We start from the raw sequence: 12638 nt of genomic DNA, 5'->3' as shown, positions 1-12638 counted from the left end.
TCTGCCATGTTCTTATGGGGGTCCACGAGGTGATGCTCCTATGGGGTCCATGAGGCAATGCCTACCCCATGCTCTATGGAGGTCCATGGGGTGATGCTCTTATGGTGGTCCATGAGGCAATGCCTACCCCATACTCTATGGAGGTCCACGAGGTGATGCTCTTATGGGGGTCCATGAGGTGATGCTCTTATCGGGTCCATGAGGCAATGCCTACCCCATGGCTCTTATGGGGTCCATGAGGCAATGCCTACCCCATACTCAGTGGTGGTCCATGAGGCAATGCCTACCCCATACTCAATGGAGGTCCATGGGGTGATGCCTACCCCATGCTCTATGGAGGTCCACGAGGTGATGCTCTTACGGGGGTCCACGAGGTGATGCTCTTATGGGGTCCATGAGGCGATGCCTACCCCATACTCAGTGGAGGTCCATGGGGTGATGCTCTTAGGGTGGTCCATGAGGCGATGCCTACCCCATACTCAGTGGAGGTCCATGGGGTGATGCTCTTAGGGTGGTCCATGAGGCGATGCCTACCCCATACTCAGTGGAGGTCCATGGGGTGATGCTCTTAGGGTGGTCCATGAGGCGATGCCCGCCCCACGCTCAGCCGTCGCGGTGCACGCGCTGATGCTGCAGCAGGTTGGAGGGGTGTGCGAAGCCCTTGTCGCACACGCTGCACTTGTAGGGCGTCTCGCCCGTGTGCACCTTCTCGTGCACGGCCAAATAGGCCAGGTCCTTGAAGTACTTCTGGCAGAAGCTGCACTTGTAGGGCCGCTCCTGGCTGTGCACGCGGTGATGCTGCAGCAGCAAGGAGGGCCGGGCGAAGGCCTTGCCGCACGCCTCGCACTTGTAGGGCCGCTCGCCCGTGTGCGCCCGCTCGTGGATCACCAGGTAGGAGGACTGCTTGAAGGCCTTGCCGCACGTCTTGCACACGAAGGGCCGCTCGCCCGTGTGCACCCGCTCGTGCGAGGCCAAGGCGTTGGACTGCTTGAAGCCCTTGCCGCAGAGCGGGCACACGAAGGGCCGGTCGCCCGTGTGCACGCGCTCGTGCACCTTGAGGCTGTGGCCGTAGGTGAACTTCTTCCCGCAGACGCCGCACACGTGGGGCTTGTCGTCGCAGTGCTGGCGCTGGTGGAGCAGGAGCGCGTTGGAGGTGGGGAAGTCCTTGCCGCAGTCGGCGCACTTGAAGGGCTTCTCGGCGCAGTGGGTGAGCGCGTGGCGCTGCCGCTCGTACGGCGTCTTGAAGCTCTTGGCGCAGCGCGGGCAGCGGAAGGGCCGCTCGCCGCTGTGGATGCGCCGGTGCTCCTGCAGGTTGGAGGAGCGCTTGAAGCGCTTCCCGCAGAGCTCGCAGCGGAAGGGCCGCTCCTCCGTGTGCACCAGGCGGTGGCTCTTGAAGTCCGAGTGGCGCTTGAAGGACGCCTGGCACAGCGGGCAGCGGAAGGGACGCTCCTCGTTGTGCACCACCTCGTGGCTGAAGAGCTCCCAGGCCCGCTTGAAGGCCTTCTCGCACACCCCGCACTGGAAGGGCTTCTCGTCCACGATCACCTCCCGGATCTCCAGCTCGCTGCCCTGGGCCGGATGCAACGGCAGCGCCGCCACCGCCTCCTCCAGCACCAGCTTGGCCGTGGAGTAGATGCCGCGCTCATCGATCAGCTGCACAAAGTCCCCTTTGGGACGGGCATCGCCGGGGTGAGCGATGGAGCCGCTCTCCTCCTCCTCTTCCTCCTCCTCCTCCTCTTCCTCCTCCTCCAGCCCCCTCGGCCTCCAGATCAAGCGCAGCCTCTTCCCGCGGGAAGGTCCCGGCTCTTCCCCTTGGCCCAGGGATGCCGGGGCCGGGCCGGCCTCAGGCTTCAGGCAGAGCCGGGGCTTGCGCCGGTTGGGAGACGCTTCTCCATCCTCATGGCCTCTGCCTGCGCCCCGGGCCGGCTGCATCCCGGCTGCGTCCTCCTCCTGCTCTTCCTCGCCTTCAGCCTCAGCTCCTTCAGGAAGCGGGGAAAGGCTCCGGGAGAAAGGATCCGGTTGCTCTTCCATGGCGGCTCCTCAAGCAGGAGAAAGGGAAGAGCGTGAGGGGAGCAACGGGATGGAGCCGGCACCAATGGAACCCGGAGCGGGACGGGATGGGGATGGCTTCCATGAGGATCCCACAGACACTCACGTGCTCCTAAAGGGAGGGCTCCGGGCAGGCGGTGCCATGGCCGAGGCCGAGCCCGGCACAAGCGGTTCCGGTGATGCCGGAGCGACGGCGAGATCCCATCCTGGAGTCACAGGAGGGAGCGGGAAGAGCGGGGGGGCAGCGAGTGGTCCACGGGGGAATTCCTGGTAGGAATTCCCTGCGGGATCTAGGGAACACCCCATCACATCAGCCTCCCGAAGGCCATTACAGCCAGAACCCCCCGGTATGTCCCAGTACCCCAACATTATATCCCAATTCTTCCCAGTATGAGCCCTCCATTGTCCCAGCACATCCCAGTCCATCACCCAGCACATCCCAGTCCATCACCCAGCACATCCCAGTCCATCACCCAGCACATCCCAGTCCTTCACCCAGCACATCCCAGTCCTTCACCCAGCACATCCCAGTCCATCACCCAGCACATCCCAGTCCATCACCCAGCACATCCCAGTCCATCACCCAGCACATCCCAGTCCTTCACCCAGCACATCCCAGTCCTTCACCCAGCACATCCCAGTCCTTCACCCAGCACATCCCAGTCCATCACCCAGCACATCCCAGTCCTTCACCCAGCACATCCCAGTCCTTCACCCAGCACATCCCAGTCCATCACCCAGCACATCCCAGTCCTTCACCCAGCACATCCCAGTCCTTCACCCAGCACATCCCAGTCCATCACCCAGCACATCCCAGTCCATCACCCAGCACATCCCAGTCCATCACCCAGCACATCCCAGTCCTTCACCCAGCACATCCCAGTCCTTCACCCAGCACATCCCAGTCCTTCACCCAGCACATCCCAGTCCTTCACCCAGCACATCCCAGTCCATCACCCAGCACATCCCAGTCCTTCACCCAGCACATCCCAGTCCTTCACCCAGCACATCCCAGTCCTTCACCCAGCACATCCCAGTCCTTCACCCAGCACATCCCAGTCCATCACCCAGCACATCCCAGTCCATCACCCAGCACATCCCAGTCCATCACCCAGCACATCCCAGTCCTTCACCCAGCACATCCCAGTCCTTCACCCAGCACATCCCAGTCCATCACCCAGCACATCCCAGTCCATCACCCAGCACATCCCAGTCCATCACCCAGCACATCCCAGTCCATCACCCAGCACATCCCAGTCCTTCACCCAGCACATCCCAGTCCTTCACCCCAGTTCCACCCCGTCCCCCTCACCCCTCTCCCCCCCCCGTACCTCCCAATACCCCCCAGTCCTAACACGGGGCCTCTCATCCCCCCCAACCCTCCCCGACCCCCCCCGGGCCTACCCCGAGCCCAGGAGCCTCCGGTACCTCAGCCCCCCCCCCCGCCCCCTTCAGCAGCGCAATGGATCCTCCCGGCCCAGGTCCCCTGCTCCCATCCCCAATCCCATCCCTATTCCCATCCCTATTCCCATTCCCAATCCCAATCCCAATCCCATTCCCATTCCCGTTCCCGTTCTCACCGTTCCCCACCCGCCGCCGCGCCGCCGCCTCCCCCCGAGCCGCTTCCGGCCGCGCTCGCGCTGCGCCGCAACGTCACTTCCGGGGGCGGGGCTGAGCGAGGGGTGAGGAGGGGGGGCAAGTGTGCGCGAGGACACGTGTGTGCGCACGTGGTACACTTGTGTGTGCACGTGGTACATGTGAGTGCGCACGTGGTGCAGGTGTGTGCACATGGCACACGTGTGTTCATGTGTGTGGGCACGTGTGTACACGGTACATATGTGCATGTGGTTCTTTTGTGCATGGGGACATGTATGTGCATGGGGACACGTGTGTGCATGGGGACATGTATGTGCATGGGGACATGTATGTGCATGGGGACACGTGTGTGCATGGGGACGTGTGTTCGTGTGTGTGTGCACATGGTACATGTATGTGCATGGGGGCACATGCAGGGGACATGTGTGTGCAGGGGACACGTGTGTGCAGGGGACATGCGTGTGCAGGGGACACGTGTGTGCAGGGGACATGTGTGTGCATGGGACACGTGTGTGCAGGGGACACGTGTGTGCAGGGGACACGTGTGTGCAGGGGACACGTGTGTGCAGGGGACGTGTGCATGGGGACACGTGTGTGCAGGGGACACGTGTGTGCAGGGGACACGTGTGTGCATGGGGACACGTGTGTGCAGGGGACATGTGTGTGCAGGGGACACGTGTGTGCATGGGGACACGTGTGTGCATGGGGACACGTGTGTGCAGGGGACACATGTGTGCAGGGCCACTGTGTTCCTATGGAAGCCCCCTCCCAACCCACCCCAGCCCATTCCATGAGGGATGCTTTCGGGATGCTCCCTTTGGGGGGGGCAGGACCGAGGTGATGCCGGTGCTGATGCGGGACCACAGAGAGCATCCCCTGGACCGCAGGAGCACGGAGCTCCCAGCCGGGTTTATTGCATCCTCTCCAGAAAGTGGGAAGAGGCCCAGAAAAGGTTGGATTCGGGAAGGAAACGGCTCAAAGGGGCCTCAAGATCCGTGCGCCACAGCCAGATCCATGCTGATCTGGGGGCATCAGTTTGGCATGGGGTAGATTGGAGCCTCAGTTGTCCTCTTTGGTGCCGCTGTAGTGGGGGTTAAAGGTAGATTGGCTGGTGAAAGCATCCCTCTTCTCCGCTTCCGTGAGCTTTAGATCCCACCTGGAATGAAAGGGATGCAAAAGGAGCGCGCGTTAGCCTGCCCCGCCATTGGGAGGTCCTAACGTGCAGGTAATGCCTAGTGATATGTAAGCAATGCCAATAGGAAGATGGGAATCATCCCCCAAAACACCAAGCTCCAGCTCCAGCGTCACCCCATTGGACTTGGCTACGACAGGAAGGTGATGCTGGCGAAGAGCAAGGAGCCACCAGCGCCAGCATCCGGCCTCGAAGCTTGGTACCAACGAATGCCAATTGGGATAGGACAGGGCTGGAGGATACCTGAATGCCTGCATCTTCTGCCTCCTGAAGGCACTCCATGAAAGGATGCTTCTGGCCTCCAGAATGCACTCAATGAAAGGATGCTTCTGGCCTCCAGAATGCACTCAGTGAAAGGATGCTTCTGGCCTCCAGAATGCACTCAATGAAAGGATGCTTCTGGCCTCCAGAATGCACTCCATGAAAGGATGCTTCTGGCCTCCAGAATGCACTCCATGAAAGGATGCTTCTGGCCTCCTGAAGGCACTCAATGAAAGGATGCTTCTGGCCTCCAGAATGCACTCAATGAAAGGATGCTTCTGGCCTCCAGAATGCACTCCATGAAAGGATGCTTCTGGCCTCCAGAATGCACTCAATGAAAGGATGCTTCTGGCCTCCAGAATGCACTCCATGAAAGGATGCTTCTGGCCTCCAGAATGCACTCAATGAAAGGATGCTTCTGGCCTCCAGAATGCACTCAGTGAAAGGATGCTTCTGGCCTCCAGAATGCACTCAGTGAAAGGATGCTTCTGGCCTCCAGAATGCACTCAATGAAAGGATGCTTCTGGCCTCCAGAATGCACTCAGTGAAAGGATGCTTCTGGCCTCCAGAATGCACTCAATGAAAGGATGCTTCTGGCCTCCAGAATGCACTCAATGAAAGGATGCTTCTGGCCTCCAGAATGCACTCAATGAAAGGATGCTTCTGGCCTCCAGAATGCACTCAATGAAAGGATGCTTCTGGCCTCCAGAATGCACTCAGTGAAAGGATGCTTCTGGCCTCCAGAATGCACTCAGTGAAAGGATGCTTCTGGCCTCCAGAATGCACTCAGTGAAAGGATGCTTCTGGCCTCCAGAATGCACTCAGTGAAAGGATGCTTCTGGCCTCCAGAATGCACTCAGTGAAAGGATGCTTCTGGCCTCCAGAATGCACTCAGTGAAAGGATGCTTCTGGCCTCCAGAATGCACTCAGTGAAAGGATGCTTCTGGCCTCCAGAATGCACTCAGTGAAAGGATGCTTCTGGCCTCCAGAATGCACTCAGTGAAAGGATGCTTCTGGCCTCCAGAATGCACTCAGTGAAAGGATGCTTCTGGCCTCCAGAATGCACTCAGTGAAAGGATGCTTCTGGCCTCCAGAATGCACTCCATGAAAGGATGCTTCTGGCCTCCAGAATGCACTCAGTGAAAGGATGCTTCTGGCCTCCAGAATGCACTCCATGAAAGGATGCTTCTGGCCTCCAGAATGCACTCAGTGAAAGGATGCTTCTGGCCTCCAGAATGCACTCAGTGAAAGGATGCTTCTGGCCTCCAGAATGCACTCCATGAAAGGATGCTTCTGGCCTCCAGAATGCACTCAGTGAAAGGATGCTTCTGGCCTCCAGAATGCACTCAATGAAAGGATGCTTCTGGCCTCCAGAATGTACTCAGTGAAAGGATGCTTCTGGCCTCCAGAATGCACTCAATGAAAGGATGCTTCTGGCCTCCAGAATGCACTCAGTGAAAGGATGCTTCTGGCCTCCAGAATGCACTCCATGAAAGGATGCTTCTGGCCTCCTGAAGGCACTCAATGAAAGGATGCTTCTGGCCTCCAGAATGCACTCAATGAAAGGATGCTTCTGGCCTCCAGAATGCACTCAATGAAAGGATGCTTCTGGCCTCCAGAATGTACTCAGTGAAAGGATGCTTCTGGCCTCCAGAATGCACTCCATGAAAGGATGCTTCTGGCCTCCAGAATGCACTCAATGAAAGGATGCTTCTGGCCTCCAGAATGCACTCAGTGAAAGGATGCTTCTGGCCTCCAGAATGCACTCAATGAAAGGATGCTTCTGGCCTCCAGAATGCACTCCATGAAAGGATGCTTCTGGCCTCCAGAATGCACTCAGTGAAAGGATGCTTCTGGCCTCCAGAATGTACTCAGTGAAAGGATGCTTCTGGCCTCCAGAATGCACTCCATGAAAGGATGCTTCTGGCCTCCAGAATGCACTCAGTGAAAGGATGCTTCTGGCCTCCAGAATGCACTCAGTGAAAGGATGCTTCTGGCCTCCAGAATGCACTCAGTGAAAGGATGCTTCTGGCCTCCAGAATGCACTCAATGAAAGGATGCTTCTGGCCTCCAGAATGCACTCAGTGAAAGGATGCTTCTGGCCTCCAGAATGCACTCAATGAAAGGATGCTTCTGGCCTCCAGAATGCACTCAGTGAAAGGATGCTTCTGGCCTCCAGAATGTACTCAGTGAAAGGATGCTTCTGGCCTCCAGAATGCACTCCATGAAAGGATGCTTCTGGCCTCCAGAATGCACTCAATGAAAGGATGCTTCTGGCCTCCAGAATGCACTCAGTGAAAGGATGCTTCTGGCCTCCAGAATGCACTCCATGAAAGGATGCTTCTGGCCTCCAGAATGCACTCAGTGAAAGGATGCTTCTGGCCTCCAGAATGCACTCAATGAAAGGATGCTTCTGGCCTCCAGAATGCACTCAATGAAAGGATGCTTCTGGCCTCCAGAATGCACTCAGTGAAAGGATGCTTCTGGCCTCCAGAATGTACTCAGTGAAAGGATGCTTCTGGCCTCCAGAATGCACTCAGTGAAAGGATGCTTCTGGCCTCCAGAATGCACTCAGTGAAAGGATGCTTCTGGCCTCCAGAATGCACTCAGTGAAAGGATGCTTCTGGCCTCCAGAATGCACTCAGTGAAAGGATGCTTCTGGCCTCCAGAATGCACTCAGTGAAAGGATGCTTCTGGCCTCCAGAATGCACTCAGTGAAAGGATGCTTCTGGCCTCCAGAATGTACTCAGTGAAAGGATGCTTCTGGCCTCCAGAATGCACTCCATGAAAGGATGCTTCTGGCCTCCTGAAGGCACTCAATGAAAGGATGCTTCTGGCCTCCAGAATGCACTCAGTGAAAGGATGCTTCTGGCCTCCAGAATGTACTCAGTGAAAGGATGCTTCTGGCCTCCAGAATGCACTCCATGAAAGGATGCTTCTGGCCTCCAGAATGCACTCAATGAAAGGATGCTTCTGGCCTCCAGAATGCACTCAGTGAAAGGATGCTTCTGGCCTCCAGAATGCACTCCATGAAAGGATGCTTCTGGCCTCCAGAATGCACTCAGTGAAAGGATGCTTCTGGCCTCCAGAATGCACTCAATGAAAGGATGCTTCTGGCCTCCAGAATGCACTCAATGAAAGGATGCTTCTGGCCTCCAGAATGCACTCAGTGAAAGGATGCTTCTGGCCTCCAGAATGTACTCAGTGAAAGGATGCTTCTGGCCTCCAGAATGCACTCCATGAAAGGATGCTTCTGGCCTCCAGAATGCACTCAATGAAAGGATGCTTCTGGCCTCCAGAATGCACTCAGTGAAAGGATGCTTCTGGCCTCCAGAATGCACTCAATGAAAGGATGCTTCTGGCCTCCAGAATGCACTCCATGAAAGGATGCTTCTGGCCTCCAGAATGCACTCAGTGAAAGGATGCTTCTGGCCTCCAGAATGTACTCAGTGAAAGGATGCTTCTGGCCTCCAGAATGCACTCCATGAAAGGATGCTTCTGGCCTCCAGAATGCACTCAGTGAAAGGATGCTTCTGGCCTCCAGAATGCACTCAGTGAAAGGATGCTTCTGGCCTCCAGAATGCACTCAGTGAAAGGATGCTTCTGGCCTCCAGAATGCACTCAATGAAAGGATGCTTCTGGCCTCCAGAATGCACTCAGTGAAAGGATGCTTCTGGCCTCCAGAATGCACTCAATGAAAGGATGCTTCTGGCCTCCAGAATGCACTCAGTGAAAGGATGCTTCTGGCCTCCAGAATGTACTCAGTGAAAGGATGCTTCTGGCCTCCAGAATGCACTCCATGAAAGGATGCTTCTGGCCTCCAGAATGCACTCAATGAAAGGATGCTTCTGGCCTCCAGAATGCACTCAGTGAAAGGATGCTTCTGGCCTCCAGAATGCACTCCATGAAAGGATGCTTCTGGCCTCCAGAATGCACTCAGTGAAAGGATGCTTCTGGCCTCCAGAATGCACTCAATGAAAGGATGCTTCTGGCCTCCAGAATGCACTCAATGAAAGGATGCTTCTGGCCTCCAGAATGCACTCAGTGAAAGGATGCTTCTGGCCTCCAGAATGTACTCAGTGAAAGGATGCTTCTGGCCTCCAGAATGCACTCAGTGAAAGGATGCTTCTGGCCTCCAGAATGCACTCAGTGAAAGGATGCTTCTGGCCTCCAGAATGCACTCAGTGAAAGGATGCTTCTGGCCTCCAGAATGCACTCAGTGAAAGGATGCTTCTGGCCTCCAGAATGCACTCAGTGAAAGGATGCTTCTGGCCTCCAGAATGCACTCAGTGAAAGGATGCTTCTGGCCTCCAGAATGTACTCAGTGAAAGGATGCTTCTGGCCTCCAGAATGCACTCCATGAAAGGATGCTTCTGGCCTCCAGAATGCACTCAGTGAAAGGATGCTTCTGGCCTCCAGAATGCACTCAGTGAAAGGATGCTTCTGGCCTCCAGAATGCACTCAGTGAAAGGATGCTGCTGCCATCAGGATGTGCCTGAAAGGGTCTCACCCCCAAACAGCCTCCCCTTGGCCCATCCCAAGCCACGGGTACCTGTGCAAACCACGCCGGCATCCTCCCTGTGCCCACAGTTGTGGCTTCCCCAGGCGGGGGCTTTGCATTGGGCCAAAGCATCTTCAGTCCCTTGGCAGTCGACATCATCGAGCCAAATGGGGCCCGCTCCTTCCCCGAAGGCAGCCCCACGGGAGGCCCCCAAAGCCTTGCCACAGCCCAGCTGCCTGCAGACCACGTTGGCCTCCACCAGGTCCCAGCCATCGTCGCACACGGTTCCCCATTGCTGCCCATAGAAGACCTCGACGCGTCCGGAGCAGGGGCTTGAGCCCCCCATCAAGCGAAGCGGGGCAGGTTCGGCATGGCCTGGAAGGGAAGGGAGAGGGAAAAGGTTCCCTGAGGAAAGGATCCGGCGCGGAATGTGGTGAATTGAGTCCTTCCAACGGGGAAGCGCTACCTCCGCCATCACAGCATCCCGGAGTGGATCGGGATGGGATCCATCCCCCTGCCATGGGGACACCTTCGATTAGAGCAGCTTGCTCCAAGCCCCATCCCAACCCTGCCCCAGCTTCTCCATTGAACCCATTCCCATGTCCCACCAGCCTCATAGGGATCTCCGTAAGAGCTCATCCCAGTCTCCCCTCGGGCAGGTTAAAGCCATTCCCATTGTCCTGTCCCTACATCCCTTATCCAAAGCCCCTCTCCATGCTTCTTACAGGCTCCTTCCAAAGGAACGACATCTACCGGGATAAGGGTGGGATGAAGCCAAAGCCCCTCCAAGGATGCTCCGCCAAGGGAGAGCCCTTCCTGCAGCATCCCCTTAGGGTTTTCCAGGATGGATCCCTCTTTATCTCCCAATCCCCTTGGATGCTGAGCTCAGTGATGGGGCCTCCTCCAGCACCTCTCACCCCCCATAGAACCCACTTGTGTGACGCGGAGCAGCCTTTACCTGCACACACGACACCAGCATCCTCTCGGTGCCCGCAGTTATGGGTACCCCAAGGCTTTGCACTGCACTCGGAGAGGGCGGCTTCGGTCCCTTTGCAGGCCACATCATCAAGCCAAATGGGATCGGGGCCTGTGCCGAAGGCAGCGGCAGGAGGAGCGGATAGGGCAGATCCGCATCCCAGCTGCCGGCACACCACTTCGGCATCCATCATGTCCCAGTTGTCATCGCACACCGTTCCCCATCGACGGCCATAGAACACCTCCACTCTGCCAGCACAGCGACTGGAGCCGTTCACCAGCTTCACCTGCACTGGGATCGTAGCCTCTGTATTGAAGAGAAGGGGGGGGAACAGATAACATCGAGTTTAAACCCATCACCCTACTGCTGTATCAGCAGCAGCAGCACCAGCATCCTCACCAGCATCACCAGCATAGCATTGTTATCACCCATCACCCTATCACTGTGTCACCAGCATCACCAGCACAACCAGCATCACCATCATCACCAGCATATCATCGTTATCACCCTATCACTGTATCACCAGCATCATCACCAGCATCACCAGCACAACCAGCATTACCAGCACCACCTTCATCACCAGCATCACCATCGTATCATCGCTATCACCCATCACCCTATCGCTGTATCACCACCTTCATCACCAGCATCACCAGCATCATCACCATCATCACCAGCATATCATTGCTATCACCCCTTATCCTATTGCTATAATCAATGATGAAGGCCCCTCTCCAGCATCCTTGTAGTCCCCTTTGGACACTGGGAGTTGCTCTGAGGTCTCTCTGCATCTTCCCCAGATCCCTATGGATGATCCTGATGGAGAAATCAGCCCTTTGGGAGCAAACCCTCGCCCTATGGGGAGAGCAGCGCTGTGATTTACCTGCGCACACAACCCCTGCATCTTCTCCATGGTCACAGTTATGCTCTCCCCAGGGTCTGGTCCTGCAGGCCGAGAGCTCGGCTTCCGTCCCATTGCAATCCACGTCATCGAGCCAAATAGGACCCGCTCCTTGTCCGAAGGGAGCCGATCCCGGAGCCGACAGCGCTTCCCCGCATCCCAGCTGCCTGCACACGACCACGGCATCGGGCAGGTCCCATCGGTCGTCACACGCTGTCCCCCACTGCTGCTCCCAGAGCACCTCGAGCCGCCCCACGCAGCGGCTGGGGCCCCCCGTCAGCCTGATGGGAGCCGGGACGGCGGCACCTGGATCCCAAAGGAAGCAGAGCCTTGGAGTCATGGAGCGATGGAATGGGTTGAGTGTTTCCAATCAGCACCATTCCTATAATAAGCTGAGGGGGAGAAGGGCCTCTTTGTCTTGATAGGGAAAATGCAGGTTTTGTTGGGATATAAACCTGGCAGAGGATGCCGAAGGTCCCTCCTTATTCAGAAAGGGGCTGTTGGATGCTTAAACCATAGTTCAGCATCTTTGGTCCCCATGGCCTTTAGATGCTGCCACCCGAATCCTGCCAGCTCCTCTCTTTGGTGCTATTGGAAAGCATGGGATACTTTCCTGATGAGCTTTAAACCCCTTGTTCATTTGCAAATCACTTCCCTTCACTTCTTCATATTCAAATCACTTCCCTTCACTCCATATCCAAATCCCTTCCCTTCACTCCATATCCAAATCCCTTCCCTTCACTCCATATCCAAATCCCTTCCCTTCACTCCATATCCAAATCCCTTCCCTTCACTCCATATCCAAATCCCTTCCCTTCACTCCATATCCAAATCCCTTCCCTTCACTCCATATGCAAATCCCTTCCCTTCACTCCATATCCAAATCCCTTCCCTTCACTCCATATCCAAATCCCTTCCCTTCACTCCATATCCAAATCCCTTCCCTTCACTCCATATCCAAATCCCTTCCCTTCACTCCATATCCAAATCCCTTCCCTTCACTCCATATCCAAATCACTTCCCTTCACTCCATATCCAAATCACTTCCCTTCACTCCATATCCAAATCACTTCACTTCAGATCCCCCTTTATGGTGTCGGTTATTGGCTGGCACTGATTTAGAGGCTGGAATGGCTCTGCCAGGGGGGGTCTATTCTGTTCA

General features: G+C 56.5%; 1 protein-coding gene across 1 annotated transcript; it reads right to left on the bottom strand.

Moving 5' to 3' along the window:
• Positions 1–4554: 4554 nt before the first annotated feature.
• LOC308231279 (scavenger receptor cysteine-rich domain-containing group B protein-like) lies at positions 4555–11816 on the bottom strand (the record flags this gene model as incomplete). Its single annotated transcript, XM_080636467.1, has 4 exons — positions 4555–4801; positions 9651–9974; positions 10558–10881; positions 11459–11816. 4 exons carry the CDS (start codon positions 11814–11816, stop codon positions 4791–4793), a joined length of 1017 nt encoding a protein of 338 aa, XP_080492593.1. The 3' UTR covers positions 4555–4790.
• Positions 11817–12638: the final 822 nt, after the last annotated feature.

This window comes from Psittacula echo, assembly GCF_963264785.1.
Source record: "Psittacula echo genome assembly, chromosome: 34".
NCBI classification, from domain to species: Eukaryota; Metazoa; Chordata; class Aves; order Psittaciformes; family Psittacidae; genus Psittacula; species Psittacula echo.
This window is presented reverse-complemented; position numbering and strand designations above follow the sequence as displayed.